The following is a 23,596-nucleotide window of genomic DNA, read 5'->3' as shown; positions in this document are numbered from 1 at the left end:
CTGTATATCCTTCATAACAACTAATCCTGTTTCACCCACGGAGTTAAACAGAAAATCTAACCAAATGCATACTTCTGGCTCTAATTCTTTCATTCTGTTAACCTAATCGCTACCAGTGGTTCTTAATATTGAGGAACCTGCTATTTTATCCTTGAGTGGGTTTGTTTTCGTGTAAAATCGATCCACTTCCGTTCGGACAACTTGGACTTAGTCTAAGCTATGGAAAGCCCTAGAACTCCAGTTTCAAGACCAAGTATTCCAGTTAGGTTGACCGTTCACTTGTCTCACAGCCCCTCCCCCCCTCCTGCTTTCTTTTGAAAACTAGAGCATCTTCTCGGTATGACCTTATATGTAGCACAGTCTTGCAGTATGCCTATTGATGCGCATTTGAGCAGTAGAATGTGATTGAACGGTCAGGCTTTATAGGTCAAAACCAATTTGTTACATTTTATGGGATACCTTAGAACAGAATCACAGAAGTCCATAGATAAAGAAATGTGGCTTACCCTATAAGAGAAGTAAAAAATCATTTAACAAAAGCTCTCCCTGCAAAAGCTCTCCTTATCACCACACGTGTGTAGAGCCTTTCAAACTATAGTAAAACTTTTGATAGGTCACGTAACTGTCAGGTAACTGGTCATAATAATAATAATGTTGATTATAATAATGGCTAAGCAATTACCCCGTGGCCACTTCGATGTGTGCTCTACCAAGCTAAACAGAGTGTCAGTCTCCATATCTTACGCTAAAGACTTTAAGGACAGTTAATGCCCAAAAGATCTTTGCACTAAATGGCATTTTGACATACGGTTGCCTTTTAAACAGTACTTTGCGTAAAAGAGCGCTGCATTTAGCTTAGGCCGTGATTCAAGACAAAATAATATGCAAACGTAACAAAAACAACCTAAGAAATGGCTACTCACGTCTTTTTCTGGATTGTTTTCCCGAATAGAATTCACCCATGCCATCAAAGATTGAGTGTCTTGGGCCTGTTACATGTAAAAATGAAAACACAGTTTGAGTATATCTTTCAATCCGGTCTCGTAATATCAACCGCAGTTCATGAGCTCTAAAACCATAACTTAGAAACCGCCGGGATTCAATTGGTCTATGAAATAAATCGCTTGACCATAATCAACTGAAAAGATTGCAAGCTAATGATAGCATTCCTCGGTCGTCGGCCCAGTCCATTCCACTGGCTGGAGAGGGATTCTGCTCGACTGCTAAGAGTAAAAGCCTGCAAAGTTGGAAGCAGGATAAATGTTACAACAGGACGTCTAAAGTTGCTGCGTGCTGAATTTGGAGGAACACACGTGTAAATATAACTAGAACACATTGGGAATTTACACGTGTATAATAGCGTTTTGTAGCAGCTACCTTGTAAACTACTTTATTGTTGATTAACAATAGACTTCAATTAGGTTTTGGTACCAAAATGCAACTAACAGAAGGAATACTGAAGTACTATTCATATACTTAAAAAGACCCGAGACCAATTAGGCAAGAGCTAAACAATAGGTGAGAAATTAATGACACTTTCCCAAAGGTGTAGAAAAGTTCTGCAATGCGCATGTACATACAAAAAAGCACTGAGTAAACGAATCCGAATCTCACCCATTTTAAATAAGCGTTTCTCTTTCATGTAGCTTTCAGAAAATCTTTTTTCTTTCCTTCCACTAGATCAACGACTACCTATCGTTTCTATTCAGGTTTTCCTTCTTAACTCACGAGGCAACGATCCGAAAGCAACATCCTCATCAAGTTGTATGCCGTAATATTCCTTTCGCATAAAATAATGGCTTGGTCTTGTCTGAATAAAGTTTTAAGTCGCTACAGATGTTGCCAAACACATGGCCGGTGGGCGAATCAGTGAGAATTTCAGGAAACGCGAGGGGGTGCAGAGGTGCAGACAGGCAAACAAATTTAATCAGGTGATTTTTCATACGGGTTTGCCCGCGATGAGAGAAACGGAAAAGGAGGCTTTCTAACTCCACACACATGCTTTCATTCGCATAGCTCAGGCTGCAAAATTATCCGAACACTTCGCATGTATCCTTGAATTTGAAGGTATCGACGTTTTAAAATAAAAGAAGAAGCATTATGTGATTTAGGTAATGTCATGCCTGACGACATGGATTAGCTTAGGGTCGGCAAGATAATGAAATTGGCAAATTAAGCAGCAAAATACTAGCAGAATCAGTAAAACTTCAACGGGTCTGGAATTTGTTCACCAATGGAATTTCTGCATGACCAGGAAACTACACACTTTTATGTAGGAGCCAAATAATTTTTTCCATCGCTCGGTTATTTTTAATTTTTATAAAAATTTGAGGCTCGAGTGCTCTTACTTCAACATTCATCTTCTCCAACTCTTTTCAAAAATTGCTTCCAAGACCAGTACATAACGGTTTTAATGGCCTTTTTTCGTAGCACGGTTGATCAACAGAAAAAATCTACTCTGTTTTGTGAGCAGGAGAGTGATTTATTACAAGCACATTGTTTTATTCTTATATTTTTCTTGCGTTTATTTTATAACCTCCGGTGTTTTTACAAAATGTCTTACTCTTATTTAAAAAAAGTGTAGTCGATAGTTCTAACAAATGTTGAAATTGGGCACAGTCTAATGTCAGGGGATTGTTAAAACAAAAAACAAAATGAGAGGAAAATTGAATGCTAGAAACACCAGATTTTCATTTGTCTACAAATATCTATAAAAGTGGCCTTGGTAAAACAGATTGAATAAGTCCGCAACGCTCAAGAAATAACCAATCGTGTATAAATAACATGGTCAAAGTCTTTAGCAAGTTCACAACGACGGTTTTAATCCGCAAAGATAACAAGCATTGATTGGGAAGAGCATCTAAAAGGATTTGCGAAATCGTATGCACCACGTTTTATGATGCAAAATCGATGCCACAAGCCATCCGCTTGCCATGTGTGCTGTTCGCATCAATAAGAGTCAAACCTTTAATGCAGTGTATTTTATGTGGTAATCCAATGGAGGGGCATTAGTTAAACTGGATAGTCGCGTTCATTGTATCGTGGCACACCCACATCTATTGTCGTCGCTACTTGGGCCGTTGCTTCTAGGGCCGCCGCTACCTATTCAAAGGGGAGAGGATGATCCCATCGGCCGACCAGCCATTAATCTTATCTGTCAAACCCCCAACGCTATGACCCTGCCTTAATCTCATCTAATAAACGAAGTTGATTAAATTTTCAGGAATTTCATACAGCGTTTGTTATTTAAAACTTTTTTTTGGAATTGTACTCGCATTCGGAATTTTGGGAAATTGTACTCGGGATGTTTAAGAGGAAATACCCATCAGATTGTTCTCCTCCCAAAATCCATAATATTCTGCTTAGGACTATAAAGCAGAAGAGCTCAAGATGTACAATATTGGTGATGCACCCTCTAAATAATCCTTTTTTTAAATGCTTGGACAAAATTTTTGAAAAACTTGAAAGTGAAGAGCTTCTGTTATTTCAAATAGATACCAGCTATTTGCATTAAGTTTCGAAATGAAACAAAAAAAACAAAGCACCCACCTGGAATAAGTACTCAGAACCAGTTACAGTAGTCAGCCTCAAGACATGTTTCCTCTTCGCGTAATCATGGGCGATATCAACTAAGGACCCTTTCAGGTTAATGATTTGCATCTGTTCCTCGTCGTAAGTAGTACCCTCAAGCTGCAAGCAAAACCAACCAAAATTATGCACGTTAGCAATGGAATTCGCTTAAGATATTGCTGGACAAAGAAAAGTATGAGGAAGTTTGTTTGATACATAGGAAAACCAGCCGAGGAAAAGTGAGACAAAAAATGTGCGTGATGATATATGGCAACCTGTTGGGTTGTTTAATGTAGGACGATAAAGAGAGAAAATAAAGCACAGGCACCTCTCATTTTTTAGAAAGAGCATGATCATGATTTTTTCAATTGTTTTAAGTTATGACGAAGCTCAGTTGGGGTCTGATCGCTATTAAAATTAAAATAGATCATCTTATCATTCAAGAAAAACATAACCAAACTTCAGAATCCGTTCAAAAACATAATACTTCACATCAGATGTAGTTTGAGACAGTTGGATGTTAAAGGAGGGAAGCTCGTTGGGACTAAATACCTTTGAACAGTAGACATCAGTAGCCAGGGCTGTTGAAGGCATGGACAGCTTTAACAGGCTAGAAATATTTTAACACCCCCCCCCCCCCACCCTCAAAACAGAGCTAGGCAATTTCATTTGGAGCAAGATCAGCTGAAACAGTTTTTATGAAGGTATAGGAGTAATATGAAAGAAAAAGAATTGAAAATATCATACCTCGATTTTATCCTTATAACAATAGAGATAATGGCCGCGAAGAACAGTGTACAAGGCTTTCCAAGCTCGGGAGCTCGCACGCTACAAAAAAACAAGGAATGCTGTAGAATTTGCAAGACACTCAACCACAGTTAAAATGTCAACCGGAAACAGGGAAGGAGGGGGAGCTTTTCTTAATACACTGGGAGGTAAATGCGATTTCAATTAAGCTTCCTGTCTCATTAACGAATAGAGAAAGTAAAATCTTATTATAACGACTAAAAAGGTGTCTCAAAATATTCTTCAGCAAGAACATACTCTCTATTCACGTTCAAGAAGGTTTCTCTATTACTTGCAACAGGCTCTCTATTACGCAAAAGATGGAAATTATGCTGCGAAACTGATAAGATTTCAGTCCACCCTGACACTTTTAATTAACATTCGTACACAAATCGGCTTAAAAATGGTGAACGGATCTTGAAGTTTATGTTCTGAGTTTTGGCCGTCTTTTTAACCGAAAATATTTGTGAAGCACTATGATTAGCGGTAGAATAATGAAAAGTGTCTCACCCTTCTGCCATCTGAGGAATGCACAAGCTTTTTGTTAAGCCAACCTTCCTTGACAACCTGAAACGAATCACGTGATGACGGCAAGCGCTTCATAACTTTTAATCAACAAAATTTAATGTAATATAATGTGACATGATAAAATAAAGTAGGAATTATATAAAATAATGTGGTGATAGATAGCTAATGTAATACAATTAAGTATAATGCAGATAAAATGATAAATGTAAGGATTATATTGTTTTTATAGACATATAACACCCTTTTATCTCATGAATTATACCTTATAACGTCATTCAACATAATCATATCTTTGATGAAAATTGAAAATTCAGTAATCAAAAAATTCTGCTTACAAATAGTGCTTACAAAATAGAGATTAGAAGTTAGTGCTTACAAAATCGTACTCTCCTACATTCGCGACGAAAATATGGAGAAAACCTTTCATAATTTTCTCTATGCATCCGAAAAGAGCGTGATGCTCAACTGACAACGGCTGGAGCAATTTTGTTATGGCTTATAGTGAGAGGGTTTCTACATCATACACTGTGATCGCTTGATTTACATTCCGGTGCTGAATTACAAACGCTCTTTATTGCCTAAATCCAAACAAAATTTGCCTTGACCTTTACTGAATGTTATCTCTGGAAGACTCTCTGTTTATTGGCGTTGATGTGAGAACTTAATGACGCAATGATACCAATGTAAACGATGAACACAGTCAAAGCTTTGATCCCGTTTTGACAGCAACCCGTTTCGGATTAACCGTGTCCGTTTAAGAGTGCTATACGTATACGATCCCATTCATAAACTAAGAAGAGACCCTAATTTGTTTTGATCCGAGAATCTTTTAAGATGTGAAGTTTGGTCATCATTTTGGAATTTTCGACCACCAGTTTTAAACAGGAAAATCTAATTATCATTTTCGGCCTAATTAGGGATTTTCCGCAGCGACTGAATTCTTGGGGATGGAGGGTAAAGAGAAAAATTTTCTGACAGACTTCAGAATCGATGTATGCGAATCAACAATGCATCGACACTGACCTGACTTGTCACAAAAATCGCGACCGAAGTTTAGAAAAGGGAGCCATTACCCCTCTGTGCCTTAATCCAAACCGTTCATGACACCACTGGACTTCCCAACACCAGTTTCAAATAAAAAAAGTCTGTAAACCAGCATTCGCTGAAGGGCTACCCTTCCTAAATCATTTGAACTATATGATTATAGTCCAGTAATCTTCCTCAAATGAGCAAACAGTGTCCAGGTTTGAATGTAACACTGACAATTCATCGCATGATTAACTACACTTTTTTTATTAAAACAATTTAATACGAGCCTTAAAACCGGTCAAAAGTTAAGAACAAAATAAAAGCAAGCAAGCTGAGACTGAGCTTCAGTAAAATGTGATTTTGAGCAATGTTGTTAAACTTCCTTAAAAAATTGCACCTCAAAAACGAGGAGTTTTTTTGCCATCTAGGGGTGCTTATTTAGTGAATTTTGAAAGTTGTCAGTCAATAAAGGATATTTTCCATACTTTGTTGGCAAATAAGGCCTGAACACCCCTAGGGGACACTAGATAGCAATTGCATCGCTTATACCCTAATAATTCAAGAAAAAGCGAAGAACACCCCAGCCTCAAATTTACGAGAGAAAAAATTAAGAACAGCCAGCCTGAAATTCAATTTACTGGTTCTTACAAATAAGAGTGTATGGAACCTAAAGAAATCAAATACTGTGATTCAAAAAGTATTCGTTTTCCGGTGTGATAGGCCCAAAGATTTTATTGGCATATGAATGTTAAATTGAATGTAATTCTGTGTTTTGAACTTTCACTTGAACTTTCTTTCAAAGTCGTAATGTACATGATGACGAAAACTTTTGTGGCAAACAAAAAAGCTTTGTCAGCTAACTCCTGAAAATGCGAGGAAGCATCTCATATAAGATTAATTGTTTATTTTGGTTTTAACGGACATCCGTCATGTTGAATTTAGTGTGAAAGGTCACGGGAATATTTTGAATTCATTTCGATTGATTAATTTTGGCTGTAAACGTGCATAAGTGTCCTTGTTACGGCTATAAACAGGGGCATAGCTAGCGCTGGGGGTGCATGTGATGTGACAGCCCCCTCCTAATTTTTCATTTTTGGTCGGCAGATCTTCAATTGGTCCAAGTCCGTCTGAAAAATCGTTAGCTTGTCGGTCAAATTGCCTATCGAAAGATTAAATAGCACCCAAATTTTTTCTTTATCTTTGTCTCTAAATTTTCAATTGATTACCCTCCATCCATTAGACTGCAAAGTCAAGCTAAACCACTGGCTATTCGAGCTCGCTTACTTCTCCTAATGCCATCATCCTTACAACTTACATTGTATAAACTGAAAAAATCTTTAAAGCATCCAAAAACTTTCAGTAACAGGAAACTTTATACATCGGTCAAACAATAACATTCCATTATTAAGGGGTCAAAGCTTTGCGAAAGAAACCTTCACACAAAGGGAGGTTTATCTAATGCACACCAACTCCTCAGGTCCCATGCAGTGGTAAATATTTTCTACTGGAAAAGCACTTGATACAAAGCTTTTACGATGGCTAACTATAACAAGGCAGGGATACTCGTCGAAAGCCTGTTTATATGTGGACACGGTGAAAAAAACAAAGCTTTATTATAGCATACAATTAAAAGTTATACCAAGGACAGGCGATGTAAATAAACTGATCATTTTCAAGTAAGAGGAAGATGTGTTAAATAACAACTTACAGGGAGCAATTTCATGTCATCTACATCAGTTTCAACTGACTCTTGTGAATACTGCCGATGAAGCTGGTGCGAAGTCTGAAAAGATAAGGGATATGTGAGAATACTTTATACAGGTATAGTGATATATGATACAAGGTATATCAGGGATATGTGAATATTCAACGAGTTTGGAAGGGACTCTGCAAGATGCTTTTTAAAAAGAATAAACAAGTCAAGGATATTTGGTAAACAGACATTCGTTAAAATGATAATGGGTTGCAAATACTTTGCTTCTATGATGAATTTACTTTTTCTACTGTTCAGTGGCAGACGGTTACTGCCAGTTTCATTTGATCTTAGTAAGGCACAAACTTGATCTTAGTAAATATGGTGACGAGTCTAGGTCTAAATAAATAGTAATAAACATGGCGAAGATTCGACTTTAAGATTGCAAGGGACAGCTACTGGCCTCAGCTTGAATTATTTTTATATCAGGAGACTTTTTTAACTTGATCAGGTGGAGAGCACTTACTTGCTCTGAAAGAATATATTATAAATTATTATTATTAATATTTTTATTAATATTAATATTATTATTAATATATTAATATTAGAATTAATATTATTAATAATTATAATCTATATAAAGAGAAGGAAGGAGATGGGAGAATATTAAACATCCTAGCAAGACGATAATCAGCATTGTTATGGTTTGGAGAAATGTTTGCGTTTGTGCGTTGGCATAAATAGGAAACTGGGATAGCTTGCTTACATTTAGGGTATCACTGTCTTCATCGTCCGCCTCCTGGTTGCTAATGTCAGATAATTTGTGCGGGAGAGTAGTCGTTGGTGATGTTGCAGTTGCAATTAAATATGAAACACGACGGTTTCCTTTCAATAAATATGCTTCCAGATTCCCATCCTGCAAAAGAGAAAACATGATCAGGGCTTTAATTAATTACACATTAATGGAGACCAACAGAGAAAACAAGATTCCTTTCTTGGATCACAATGTATCCAAGGAACTGTAAGGGGTTATCTTCGCCCCGGTAGTAAAGAACAGCATAGAATTAGGGGCATTCTAATAGTTGTGCTGATACGCGAATTCAATTTACAGCTTCGTTCTCAATCGATCTCAGATTAGGATTTACCACCTTACTTTTAACCTGGTTAGAGTATTTGACATTGTGAGTGTTTGCATTATAGACTAAGTGATGATTTAAAATTTTAAAACTTCGAAACGTTTAAACCTCAGCAGCGAATCACAGTTAAATCCCTTACGAGTCCCAAAGTCTAAAATGTTTGTCCTGTATCCGAATCGCAAGACAACAATTCAGTATAAGGAAGTTTGAAGTATTTTTCAAAATAAAAGACATTAAATTGAACTGTTGCATTTATTACGATATCGATCACACTTGTCTACCTATTGTAACATTTAACATCTTATCAGTCCATTTTTGTCCATAAACTTGATACGTTTTGTCTACCTGTTCACTATGTGATCTATTCGGGAGTAACTGGCATTGTTAGCCCCACACTTGACCCCAAGATCTGACAATACCAGGGCCTTGGGTGTAAGCTAAGGTTTGTTTGCACCTTGCCAAGTATGCTACTAAGCGACTAGCGTCAATCACAACAAACTCTGCTTCTTTTGCTCTTACGAAACTATTTCTAGAGAAGATTTGATGTATTCTCCACGTTTTCTGAGAACACCTTATTTTGCCTTGTTTAGAAAATGTTGAAACTGAGAGTCGCAAAGTAAATACTTGATAAACAAACAAGACTTTTAAAACATTAATGTGCGAGAACATTGAAACATTAACAGGAAGAACCGCAGGATAGGCTGTCCGCCGGATTCTGTGAATCTTGCAATGAGTAAAATATAAACACGAGGATAAAATTTAGGAACAGAGAAAAACGGCGACGAGAATTCAATGCTATAAGATAAATTTTCAAAATAAAAGTATACCTTTAATTTGGTTTATTTTGAAAATTTATCTTATATTATCAGATATCATCAGAAAATTTATCTTATATCATTCTCGTTGCAGTTTTGCTTTGTTCCTGAATTTATCCTCATTTTTAAAACATTTTCGTCGAAAAACATTTTCTTGCTGTATAAAGCAGAACACTTTAGTCAAATTAGGGTCAGCAAAGAAGTGGGCCTGCATTGGAAATTAGGGGCCGTAAGAGTGGATCTACGTAAGAGCAAGGAACTTTGCTTGTTCGCGAAACTCTTATGGAGACAATTTTTAATTGTTTTGCTCTTATTCCTATTTTAGAGACGGCAACAGTAAAAATCTATTCTGTTCGTCTAAAATCGGATGCAAAAAGAAAACAAAGAATTATCAGAACATAGAAAGTTTAGTCCAACAAAATCCTGCTAAATTCTAAAAACTATCGATATCAAACAAAAAGTTAATCTCACCACTTCCTTGTTTTCCACAGCTGAATCATCATCTGAAAGATCAGATGAGCTGGATATCTTCTGCTGTTGCGCTCTTTCTTTAGTTGCTACAACAAATCCAATTTTGGCCTTCTCCTCAATCTGAGTATCCCTTTTTCCTATGTTGCCACCATGGGTTCTGATGCCTCGTCTTGCAATTTGATTCCTATCAAACGAGCTCTTCGAATTGCTTTCAACCAAAGTCGCTTGTGACGTTAATGACGTTAGATTACCGCCAACTCTAGGCCGTTGCCCGCGGGAAATGAGATCTTTAGGGTAGGTTACAGTAGTAGACGACTGAGTGTGGTCATTCTCTGCTAAAGATACGCTCAGAAGAAAGGTGGCATCTCGCGAATTTCCATGATTAACAACATTCTTTTTGACGGCGTTTGAATCATTCTTTGATACGGGTACACGGAAATCGTCCCTAAGGACACTAATAGCGGAAGATTTTTTGCCATTTTCGCCGAAATTACTTGACATCTTGTCTGTGTCTGTTGTACTATGCGGCGCGATTTGTAGCGCCTCTTTGTCGAAATGTTGTTTGATTATTACCCGCCCTTTCTTTGCGGCATTGTCTTCGGTATTTGTTTCCTCTGGAAAATTGTGGCGCAACGCTTTCTTTAGCGTGATAGGGTTGACTGCACCGCGCGATAACTCCCGTCGCGTATCTTCATCGTCCTCACTTGGCGGTGTCAGAATTGGCTTACCAGCAATAAATGTCACACAAGGATCAATTCTTTTTGTTACTTTACAAGGAGGAGTTGATCCACCGCTATTTCGCGTACCCGGCGTGCTTTTACCAGAACTTGAAGTTGAGCCTGTGTGATTTTGATTCACAAACAACGAGCACTTGTAATCTTGCTTAATAACAGGAGCACCCGCTGCAAAACTCACACAAGGATCATATTTGGATACCTTTGTTTTTGTAATCTCAGCATTGCCGTCATCACGTGACCCCTTTCGGGATCCGGCGATTGGTGCGGCCCATTTATTTAGACTTGGCTGCTGCATGTCGAAATCTTGAGCCAACTGCTCTAAGCCAGCTGTGTACCCAAGGGAAGCTCCGTCATAGACGTATTCCTGGTATGCCTAAAATAGAAATGGGTAAAATGAGATTCTTCCAGCCACTTCGAGTTGAAAAAGCCTACACATAATGCATTTCCTACCTAATACAACATTTTTATCAAAGAAAACATTTTGCAAATATTTTGTAGACTGATTCTAAAACAGCTAGATCGAGCAACGACTGGGCGCTGTCGATTATCCGAAACATGCCACTATTATAGTTTTCGGCATAATCTAGTAAAACCCTGGAAAAATCTAGAAGAAAGATTTTACAAACAAGCAAGCTTGTAATGGCGGGTTTCCTGATCAGCGATCAAAACCCACCTAAGAAGTAAAGCAGAAATGATTCTAAAATAGTGATTATTCAATTTTATTTGCAAAAAAATAAAATCAACAAGTCAAGAAAGATTGTTGACGCTTTCGAAAGAAGAAAAATCGCTCCATTTTCTGAAATTGTTCTCCGGCTTACATGGGAACGGAAGGGAACAGATAAATCCACTTTCGTACAACTCTAAGCGTTAAAATTATAGAAATATCGCGCGTAAACGCTACCTCTTGGTGTTTATTTTGGAACGGGACTAGTTGGAACGGTCTACAATAGTTACCAAGTCATGGCAACCTACTATCTCGTTTTTTTGCCTTATTTTTTGAAATATTCACAAAAGACCAATTAAATACATATCATTATATGACAGAAAAATCCATCCCTTTTAGACGAAGGCAATTAAGAGCCACGAAGACCTCTTTATGACGTTGTTGTTCATTCTTTGTTTGTTTTCTTTGCTTTGTTGGCTTTTCTTTCTTTGAATATTAAATTCAAATTGTAAGTGCCCGTCCTTGGAGGGAACTCCGATGACACAGTGTCTATTCCCACCAGGATGGGCACAGTAGTTGTATCATGTATTATTTAGAGTTTTCTTTAAGTGATATAAAAAAACTTTATGACGTATGATCGTTCGTTGAAAGAGAGGTTATCGGCTTCATGTCGGTTCGTTTGAAGCTGCGCAAGGCCTTTTTCTGGTATGCTTCCCATATCGACTTTATGCAAAAATACAAATTCGCCACAGAAAGATTGACAGATTAGTCTTGGATAAAGCATGGTGTAGAAATACATTTACGTCAAATTTGGCTGGCTTTATTAACTGTCTTAATGAAATATGAACAATGAATAATGCTGAAAAATGAAATCCTCAACACTGAAATCGGTGAGAATAAACACAAAGTCAGATACAACTTGTAACGGATAATAATAAAAAGAATGGTATCCCCAAGGATACTGAGTAAACAAAAAATTCGAAACTTTATTGCGAGGATTGTTTCAAGAGAATAAGATAAGAAAACCGTTCTGGGAAACTGATAAAAAGATGTTTGTAATTCCAGTTTTTGTAACAAGCAATCTTTTATGTCATAACACGATCAAGAATGACCAAGTTTAGAAAGATGATATACCTTAAACAAGTTTGAGGTCGAGGTAATGACGCAAACTACAGCTGTCATAATTGGCTTTAAAGGATGTCCGTGTCTTCGGCCTTAGAAACACAGGACACAACAGAATGGTTTGCATGATCAATGGACAATACGACCAAAAGACCGCATTGCAAAAGTCCCCGTAACGGAAGATATAAGCCACAGCTGAAGACTGAAGGAAATTTGTTTCTTTGCTGTGTGGGATCTCTCAACAGCACTTAATCATGAAACTTTTCACGGCAAATCTATTCACAGAAACTAGTCAAATATCCTAACATTTTGCGTCAAAAGCTAGCGGAAGACGTCTTTGCGCCAAGGATCATAAAACCGATAGGCGCCTAATTTCCAGAGAAGCCAAACAATTAAGGGATATAGTTTCTTCGAAGGATTCCTGAAGCGCTAGCGGGAATATCATTAGGGCACAGAGTTCTATCATCAATGCCTTGACTAGGGCTCGTACAAGATAACCGTATCAGGTTTAATTTCATCATATTTGCCAATAATCTTTTTATCAATCAGTGTCTAGCGGAATACAAAGTATGCAAATATAATTAAAATTCGGTTGATACGCCTAACCTAAAGGTCTGTGAAACATCCACCAACGAGATAAGCGACAGTTTATGACGAAAATAAGTCAACACCCCTAATACTATTTGACTCAGAATCGACAAGGAAACGAAAATGCGATGTTCTTACCATTTTGAAGCGAATCCCGTATTCGAACAAACAAACAACAGTGTTTAACGCGTTCTCCGCTCTCTCATGACCAGACATTCCTGCCATCAAGTTAGCTTAGAAATACCTTTATCGCGACTCCTGGCATCCACTTCAAGTGACTCTAATCTGCTAAAATCGACTGTATACTCTAGTCGCAGCTTTGCCCCCATTTCTAGAGCACAAAGACTCCACAAGAGTTTATTTCCATGGTTTACTGGTGGCATACCTCTCTGGAGGCACAATCTTCATTTTTCAGCGAACTATCACGTGTTTACTTCACAAATCAAGAAGCAATAGGCGACTTTCCACCTTAACTGTTTGCCAAATATAACAAAAGCAACAGCCTCTTCGTGTTTACAGCAAACAAACAAATGAAAGCTCTGAGGCCATAAAGATGCTGCAAAGAATTGCAGGGAAATTCTTTATACAATATCTTCGTCTAAAATTAGAAATGACAAGGAAAAGTCCACTCATAAATTTGTAAGTGCCCGTTCACCAATAATGACACCCCTGTGATACTGAAGACAGTTAAGTGTTAAGTTGCCAATGGCTGCCAAAGAAATTTTAAAATCCATTTTCTTGGAAAAGAGTGATACATACGCTCCTTCTCCATAGCGCCTACCGTAACGCTCTAAAACCTAAGGTAACACCGTTCACGCCCACAAAGCGACGGTCTTGGCTGCTATTGTGGCGAAACAGCTCTAAGTCCTAACGCAAGAGTCGCTGCGGTCTTTGCGCAAGCTTTATTGCATCTACAACGAACATTTTGTTGCATCTACATTAAAAATAATTTCACGATAAAATGGAGAACAAGGCCTCGATTCCAGATATTGCACTTGCAGCCTGGTATGGTTATCTTCTAAACTGCATTAAAATTCCTGGCCCTTGGAGTAAACCTTGATTTTGGGAGGTGGAAGAAACAAAATTGGGTCGTTGTTTCATTCTGATTTCCTCCATTAGAAGCATATCGCAAACAACTGCCTGGATAAGCCTTCCACAATTATGCACTTAAAAGTTAACGAAAAAGAAAAGAAAAGCAAATACTAATGCATTATCTTATGTACCCCTATTGCTTTATATAAAAGCTTGTGACAGACTTGACCAATATAGTGTATGTGAGGGTCGCCCTAAACTACTGAGCCTATGTGATCAATATCTGAAAAATTTGAACGCGATGAGCTCTATTAGAAGCACCAGGGGCGATCCAGCAAGCTTAGTCACCAAATGGCCCCACCCCTTTAGGCTGCCTCTCACGGACAAATGTCCAAACTGGTTCATCTGATATAGTCGCTGATTTGCTCATGCTTCCAAATTCGATCTGTCTTTTCTCCCACTCAGAAGAGTCGGAGTCAACATAGCTTAAAGCAGCCAATTTACATGCAGAAAGAAGCAAAATATGCCATATTTCAAGTCATAGATCAAAGATTATGAGCCAGTCCATTGAATGCATTTGGAATTAGATAGAAGTCCATATTGCGTACTTCAAAGAACACGCGAGGATTTCTTATGAAAAATTACATGGAAATTGATGTAACGAAAATTTTGCCCTGAAATACATCAGTATATATTTGACAACGAAACCACATATGGCTTTGAATAATAGGCCGCTAGAAAACAAAGTTTAAAAATAAAAGAAACAACCACATTAATATAAATAACGCGATTATGGATATGTGGATTTTCGAATAAACAACATAACCTTATGAAAGCAGAAGAGCTCTAATTTGTAAACATAGAGAAACTGGATTCGGCTGCCAAGCAGTGTGGCGAAACATAAGCTTAAAATGTTTTCATTTACATAAATGTTTTCTCAACAATTCTTATAATGCTTGTTAAGATTTAACGAAGGAAAACAGCCACTATCCTGTTTCTTTATCAGAGTTTTACAATAAATCACTGCAGAATAATATTCTTGAAAATGTAAATGACAATGATCTAGCAAAGACAAGAGCAGTTCGAGATGACTTACAAAGAGGGTAGTGAAACAAGCACATGGGCAACACCTTTTTGGCATCTAAGATTGGTCTTTGCATTGCTGTTAAACTATAACTAGCTGCGAAAAGGGCCATTGTTAAACAATGCTTTACGTTTCAACCCCGAGATCACGCATGAACCAAATACCTACTTTGCGGGCTCATCTCTGCTCGTCCATCTTCCTTTAAAAGAGAATATACCCAAAGTCGACGTTAACAACAAAAAATGTAACCACCTCATTAAACTAAAACGATGATTTGGTTCGTCTTAGGGCATTCATTCCTTGGAAACCGTATGGAATTAAATACAAAATTCACCTAATTCTCCTAATTTCCACTTACTATTGCGAGATTGCCTGCCATGTAAGTTGCAGAAAGGCCCACCCATAACTCAACTTTGATCATCGCATACAGAAATGTTGACAAAAATTTATGATCCTATTAAGGTAAACGAAAATTTGCCAGGAGCAGCAAAGTCACTTGGCAGTTCATAACATGGTAAATGTGCCACACCCAATCCGAGCTTTCTTTTTGTTGCTTATCCGAGAAAGGGTTTCAGCGCTAAAGGGTACTGTCAGACGGAAATATGGACTCTTTTCACAATTCACGATTCACAGTGAAAATTATGAATTTCAGTGAAGTTACAACTCAGCAACAATGATAAAACTTGGCGAATATCATCACAGGGTGGAGTAGGTTAGGGTGAGTCAAAGGGAGAGGAAAGTTACTGTACTAGCTGCTTTGAGCCTCCTAGTGTGGTTACCAGATTCCATTTGCTACTGGAGGGACTGGATAACCAACATAACCTTGAGGTAATCCTGGAAGCAAATTAACCTACCGGTCTCAGAAACTTTTTTACCTGATACTCATTTCAAAAAGGGCCCACATTTTCCGAAAAAGGGGCGCCAGACTTGCCTCAACTCGTTAAGGGAGGGGCAACTGCCCCTAGTTGCCCCCCCTTAAATCCGCCACTGCTCCAAACAGAATGTGTTCATTCAAACCACACAAGTGACCTCCGTTTAGCACGGCAAAGAATGCGAGAAATGGCGCTTCTTGTAAATATCTGATGTCCAAAGAACTTTTCCAAGTAGACAAACATAAGCAAAGAACTGGCTAGATTCAGTTGTGGAACTGAATCAATAAATGCTAATGGACAAATTACCGCAATATTTTAAAGAACAAAGACGTCTAAATTTGCAAAGATCTGATTAACAGGGGTGGCATGCGTGAAGTTGAACCCAATAGAACCAAAAGCAAGATTGCGGCTTGCACTCCACCATACTCAGAGTCACGTGACTAAATGAGTCCAAAAACATGAGATGAGCCTATTCCAATCTTGGCCTTTGAAATGAACCTTATCAGTCACAATAGGATGAAGACAAAAATACTTTGCATCTATTAACTTTTTCAAAAATATTAAGCTATCAGTATCTTCAAGAAATCTATTAAAGAGGTAAGACTACTTGGAATGACATAAAGATTGTGAGCATACCATCCGGGCAAGACCAGCTTCCTTGCAAAAGCACAAGACACTATGCAATTGACTGATTTCTGAACCAGGAGAGGAATAGATGGATATGACTTGTATATAAAGTGAAACACCTATTCACATAAATCTATTAATCAAGAACAAATAATTTGTCCTTAAATTTCATTCTCGTTTTCAAAGCCTCCAAAAAACAGACAAACCAGAGGACAATGGAAAGCCCTGCATGTTCCCACAATATGAAGGTTTCCATGTCTTCCTTTTCAGGGGCTGTTTTACCCAGCATGCCTTGATATATCACATAAGCGTAACTCTAGTTAGAGAAATATCGACGCTGAAATGTGAATAATCATTTCTATTTTCAGAAAGGTTTAGGCCTTTTTGAAATCGGCGGAGAAATAATACATGTTTAAAGACCAACAAGGATGTATCAAGTTTATCCAGGACATCATGAATGAATAACTATGAACCTCAGGAATAGCAAAAACAAGACTAATCCATGAATTGGACATGTTTTACTCGGCTTTAAAAGGGCTCTATGGACAGAAGCATGGTGTATTTGAAGGATTTACGGTGGTTTCCCATTTATCTTTGTTTAATAGTCAACTGATTCGAAAGATTCGCTCTTGAAAACAAGGTAGCTGGAATCTTATTTCGATATGAGTAAAAGTCGGTTGCCAATCACTGAATATACTTCAGGCAAGAGGAAATGACAGTCGGATTCTGGGGTAGTAAACCAAAAGTGAACGATCATATGGTCGAAAGCGAAACAGAGCCAGTATAAACGCTCCGTTCCCCGGTAAACACACATTGGCAGGAACTGCAGCACAGGGCTAAACAAATTACAAAGTCTGCGAAAAGACTGGATTTTACGTTGTGAGGAAACGAAAGGAAACAACACAAACCACACGATGAAAAGATAATTTCATCTACAAGGAACTCGGGTTAAAAGACGAAATAATACGCGCCATCACATTCTGAATGCGTATCATATTTTGATATAAATACCAACATCCTCTGATTGAGTTGGCTCCATTTATTTTTTGTAAAATCTATTTTTTATGACACCTGAGAGTAGAAAATGCTTGCAGTCTTAAATCAAAAGTGAAATAAGTTTACGAACTGGCAATGGCAAAGGAAGCTTCATAATACGACCATAATCAGTTGATGCTATTACAGAGAAATAGTCTAAGCCGATTGTCCTGTCTTATGAGCCTAGGTATTCGTTAAGGCAAAGTTGGAAGCGTCTTACAAAGTTAATTGAAAATTATTCCCTCGGCGCTTCTATAAAAACCGTGGTGCAGTATCTTAAAACTCCAGCTACCTTTCGATTGCAGAAACACAATAATGTTGCACAGCTGATGAAAGCATTTAACAGAACCTCCCATAGTTTGCGATGTTCTGAGTTAGCAATATAAACCCTTGCCTGGAAGAAGCCCACGAGGAGATTACTGCACTTGTTTGCAACTAGATCCCTGTTTCTCGGCCAGCTTACAAGCAGCCTTGAAGAGGGGCAGCAATCAACATAAACCTTGACAACAAGAGGTAGTGTTCGCTATTTGCGTATACATAAAATATATATCGACCAAAAATGTATATCCTGCGATATTGACATGGGAAAGGTTAATGTAATTTGATGGATTTAGTTTTGGATCAAACAAGATACACTGAAAATTGAATTAAAATTTATTGAATAAATAATTTTACTTACCAGTTGCAGTATGTCTTCATCTCTCGGTACAACCCCGATTTTCAAATCACCATCACTAGAAGATTTAAAAAATTCTTTGTCAGGATATGCATTCAAATTTAAATGACCGGTAAGTAACACAAAAGCTAAGCACAGCTTCAAGCGAGTGTCGCAAGGGGGCCTCGTGCGTTTTCCGATGCGTTTTTTCCAGTGGCAGTTTCCTTTAATGGCAAATCTAGAAACAAGTGAGTGCCAATGTTTCAACTGTTGCTAGATGCGAATTATGGGTGAAACTACGCCCTGTTGCACAGCTTAATTCCACGTTAATATTTCGGTTTAGACAGGGCAGATTAACTTCTCGATGGTTTTCTAAAGGCGCTCTGTCTCAATGCGTCTGTGGTTCTATTCATTCTTCTGTACTCTATTGCTAAACAATAACATCCTCTGCATTTTTTAGAATAAGGAGCACAACTGCGTTGAAGTGCCGTATTATTTCCATCAAACTTACAATCAAGTCTGCGAGTCAGCTAGGACCGTAAACTTTTGTCTTCTTCATTATGCGTGGATATGTCGATGTAAGGTCGCTCAGTTGCATCTGATCCTCGCCGTAAAAGTCTCAGACGGGGGATATCTCAAAGACAATATCACCTCAAATGCACAGCTTCGAAATTTAGTCCCATTTATGACCTTGTTCGAGGTCAGATCAGATGGCCTGTTTTATCAATGGGCCACTCAAAAACCACAAGTTCAAATTACCTACAGCTCAACAAATATCGCCAATTTAGCGACCACTTCATCATTTAGATCTAGACAGGTATCCAAGTAGACTGGGAAAGAGCGAATAATTTAGACACTAAATTACATTGTTCCAAGTATAACTCTTCGTCGGGTAGAAAGAAGTCCTTGCAAGAAGCATGTTTCGGGGAAGTGTAGATCGGTCTAAACCAATCAACGTACCAGTTAAAGGCCCTTGTGCAACCGGCATGCTTTGCGACCATATCATTAACACCGGCCTAATTTCACACTGCATGAGAATACCAAACACAGTCAATCCTCATGTAAAACCAGCTACCACAAAGCATGCCGGTTTAGCCAGAGCCTTTAATTGCTCTTAACCAATCAAATCTTAAAACAGATAAATTAGTGTCAGCATTTCATCCGCAGTTTCAACGATCGTGATAAATAAGGAGAAGCTGCCTTTTAAATTGGGGAGTAATATAGTTCCGAGAGAATAGCTAGATACAAAGAACACAAAAAGAATAAAAATTGGAATGCAAAACGAGGCGGAAGATGGCTCAGTGGTTAGCGACAAGGAATATAGTTCCAAATGTTGGGGGATTCGAGTCTCAAGCTCTCAGTAAATCCAGGCGTAGGAATCACGAGGTTGGATCATAACTTCAAAGTGACCTCAAATCTACCTTCTGCAGCTAGGTAGTAACAAATACAATATAAATCAAAAATAGATTCAGAAGGGTGGAAGGAAGAATAAGAATAAGATTGAAAAATATAATAGATAATTCTTTGAAAATTATTTGCTTGAGAATAATGTGCCTCTCAAGGGCCTTGCGTTATATAGGATTCTTTGGTACACAGCAAAGTCAAGCAAAGTCTGTTGTAGGATGCTTCTCTTTGAAGATGCACTGAACCTAGGATCATCTTTGGATGTCTAAAGAGGAACTTTCTTCACTAGATTAAACTGTCTTTCTTTCACTCCAAATTTCGTAACATTCAACTATTATTTACGCACTTATTTGCTTTTTGCGTTCAACTTAAACCGCGTCTCATTCATCGACGTAGAACACGCTTTAATTACATGTATTATATCATGATGTGGTGAATGTGTAGCACCAAGGTCTTAGTATAGATTCTTGATTTCCCACAAATGGCAAACATATCATCCAAAATTGAATACGTAACGTCTGCAATATTTGTAAAAATGCTGCAGAAAAATATCTTGTCTTCAGTTATGTGATTCTTATGTATCCAGCAAAACTAAAATCATAAAACAATACTTTAAATTTCAGTGCCTCGGCTCAAAAAGACCATCAAATCGGACAGAAAACGAACTTTCTAAAGAAGAAACCACAAAACTGGAGAGGGATAAAACAATTAGACTAGCCGATTACAAGAGAAACATACTTTTATTCATTAACTAAACAATTCAACATTTAAGGTTGGGATGTTTTAATGTGAATCACTTTAATAACTTTCAAAGTAGTATTATATTTCTATTAAAATATCGGTTAGGGCAAATCTCTTCATTCAGAATATGAATCGCCATTGATAACATTGTCGAACCGTTACGACCAATGAATTGTATTAGACGTTATCAAAGAGAGGTCAATAAAGCTTCAAGAAGAGGCTACAGCCCTGATTTTGCTGACAGGTGCAAAACGGTAAAAAGACGCACATCAAATAGCCAAAGGCCCTGGTGAATCGTAGAAAAAATCGTACTAAACACCGCATCAGAACATTACCAAAAGATCTTCATTTTCTTTAGATTCAAATTATCTTTAGTTTCAATAAAAGGTCATAAGAAAAACAAATTGAATTGCAGTGTTACTGAGAATCTGGACATAGCTACGGCAAGCTCAAATCGTATACAATTATTGGGAGGGGGCAACAGTCCTCACCCCCTCCCCCCAGACATTACGCATCTGAATACGTGGCGTGTTAGATGACATAAATACTCGATGTGAAGAGAACAGATGGAGTACTTGATGTAAGCTGTACAATGGGTCAAAGCTGGAGTGAGAGGGAACAATTCAATGACCTAGACTAGAAGGACATGGCATTACGGAGCATGAATCTACTAACGAAGATTACGTGAGACAGAAAATGTTTTTAATGAATTAAGACTAAAGCTTATGCAATCTTGTATCTAATGAGCGATGTTGATTTGATCAAAAGGTTCCGCTCGCGAATAAGCAATAAGATTTCCTGACTTACAACAAGGCAGTCTTTAATATGCAATATCTACTCGGACTTCGTTATGTTTGCGCTAAACAACAAAAAATCTCATTCATATGCAAACGAACAAATTAATCATTTAGTTTTGATTCTAAAGCCACGGCAATCAACGAACCAAATGATTTGGTTGCAAGCAGAAAATCTGTGGTCATGCAATCATGTAAGATTCCCGCGGATTACCAAGAAGTGATTACAAACAAGCATCATATTCTTCAAATTACCTTGCACACATTTTTCTTGTTAAGGCACTTTTGAAAAAGGTAGCATTGTAGCAGGAAAAGTAGAAGAAACCTACAGTATGATGGACATAGGCAGACGTGTAGTACGAAAGATGAAAACATAAAAAATGAGTTTGAAGACTCATGCAACGGGAAGATTTCTAATTGGAATGTTATTCGTAAACGCTTTATTTTAATGCTATGCCACAAGCTGCAAAATTTATTAAGTCATCTTCGACCCCTACACGTGGACGTTTCATTTGTATTTTCCAAGGCAGTTATTTTCTTAGATTTGTAGCTAGTAGCATTCAGCGAATATCATCATATAGTAAGTATAGATTTCGAGCAGAACAGAGGCTGAGTGTGATATCTTTCTAAAACACCTTAATAGCCTACACTCAGCCCTCCAGTTTACGTTTGAAAAGAAAGAAAATGATTCCTTGCCATTTTTAGATGTTTTGGTCGAAAAGTCTAACACTGGATTTCTTACCAGTGTATATCGCAAGCCCACTTTTACTCGGTCAGTACATACGCTGGAATTCATTTTGTCCAAAACAACGCAAAGTCAACCTTGTCAAAATATAGTAAGTAGCATTGCGTGACACCTTTCAATGTGTGAGGATTCTACACAATAGACTGCAAAATATAATCTGATATTATGTTACCACGCTTCGCCCTTATTGTTCCTCTTCGCTCGCGGTCGAGCGGAGATTGCAAGTCTGCTGGAGCACAGGCAATGCCCAAAACTTTTTATTCTCAATCACTCCGCTTATAGTTACTCCGCTTATAGTTACTCCGCTTATAGTTACTCCGCTAAATGTCACTCAATTGGTTACAGTCACATAAAATTTAGCCCCAAACATGCAAAATTATTCAATTTAGCTCCGTCTACAGTCGCACTTCGCTCTTGGCACAGCTTTTACAGCTTGTGACTATAACTGCAGTCTTCTGTACCCTGACAATTCATAACAGGCTAGTGACTACCATTTTTGAAAAGCGTCTACCGATGTCACCTTTCTGCTCGCCCGCGCACTTCAAGTGACCTATACACACTTCATGCGTTGTGTGCTGAAAATTAAACCGCGGGTAAAGAATGGGCATTAAAGCCAAACAAATTCATATCTATTTTTCAGCCGTGATTATCAAGCATAAAAATATCGTTTGAATAAGTTACGGTCAGAAGCCTAATTGGAAAATTAATCTGGCCAGTTGCGATCTTTTTTAATATAAAGGAAACATGAGAATGCTGAACCAGTTGTCACGAGAAAGTTTGTAAATAAATAAGCAAAGGTAAAAACTGAAATATAAGTAAAATAAGGAAATCAAAGTTGAAATAAATTCTAAACGCAAGGTGATACGAAGGTTAAAAGCAAAGGTTATGAGGCAAATACCTGACACATCTGAAGAAAACTAGTAGAGCGAAAGATGATTGTTGTAATATGATTAAAGTTGGATATATCATGATATTTCATTTCAAACTTCACGGAGGACGAACGACGGTAAACAGCATGTATCCTCAAATTTCTCCTTCAAAAACATGAAGCAGTCGAAAGTTTGTTGCATTCAATCAACCTTCGCGGTAATTGCCTGCCACGTCGCCCGAATGCTGATTTTTTTATGCAACGAAGACCTCGAATGAACAGCAAAACAAAATAAGAAAACAACATACACAGATTGGTAGAAACAGATCATAACAAAGACTTTGTAAACAGAAAATGGACTTTGCATATTTTGCCAAAACATATAACTTGTCGGCATGAAGGGACGATATTTTTGAGAGTGGAAAGAGCAATCAGATCGGCCTGGTTTGATACCTGCTTGGAGGCAAAACCAAAGTATTTGTATACCATGTTTGTGAACAGTGAAACAGAATACTATCCACATGGAAGCATGGAAGACCTGGAGAGAACCCAAACAAAACTGGTCATTTTCAGAGTCAGTAACTGTATAAATTGAAACAT

General features: G+C 37.8%; 1 protein-coding gene across 3 annotated transcripts in view; it reads right to left on the bottom strand.

Annotated features, from left to right (window-relative positions):
• LOC135682158 (rho GTPase-activating protein 23) overlaps window positions 1-23,596 on the bottom strand; it is a 55,663-nt gene that overhangs the window by 11,149 nt on the left and 20,918 nt on the right. For 2 of the 3 annotated variants that reach the window (XM_065196918.2, XM_065196919.2), the window contains 8 exons: window positions 18,469-18,523; window positions 10,029-11,138; window positions 8,373-8,522; window positions 7,622-7,696; window positions 4,867-4,923; window positions 4,318-4,398; window positions 3,550-3,690; window positions 924-989 (listed from right to left, as the gene is read on the bottom strand). In XM_065196918.2, coding sequence (XP_065052990.1) covers window positions 924-989; window positions 3,550-3,690; window positions 4,318-4,398; window positions 4,867-4,923; window positions 7,622-7,696; window positions 8,373-8,522; window positions 10,029-11,138; window positions 18,469-18,523 — 1,735 coding nt within the window. Of the gene's footprint in view, window positions 1-923; window positions 990-3,549; window positions 3,691-4,317; window positions 4,399-4,866; window positions 4,924-7,621; window positions 7,697-8,372; window positions 8,523-10,028; window positions 11,139-18,468; window positions 18,524-18,955; window positions 23,591-23,596 lie in introns of those variants that run through there. The other variant, XM_065196920.2, reaches the window with a different exon arrangement.

The sequence above is a fragment of the Rhopilema esculentum genome, chromosome 16 (genome assembly GCF_057945365.1).
Source record: "Rhopilema esculentum isolate cy_ngs chromosome 16, ASM5794536v1, whole genome shotgun sequence".
Classification (NCBI taxonomy): domain Eukaryota; kingdom Metazoa; phylum Cnidaria; class Scyphozoa; order Rhizostomeae; family Rhizostomatidae; genus Rhopilema; species Rhopilema esculentum.
This window is presented reverse-complemented; position numbering and strand designations above follow the sequence as displayed.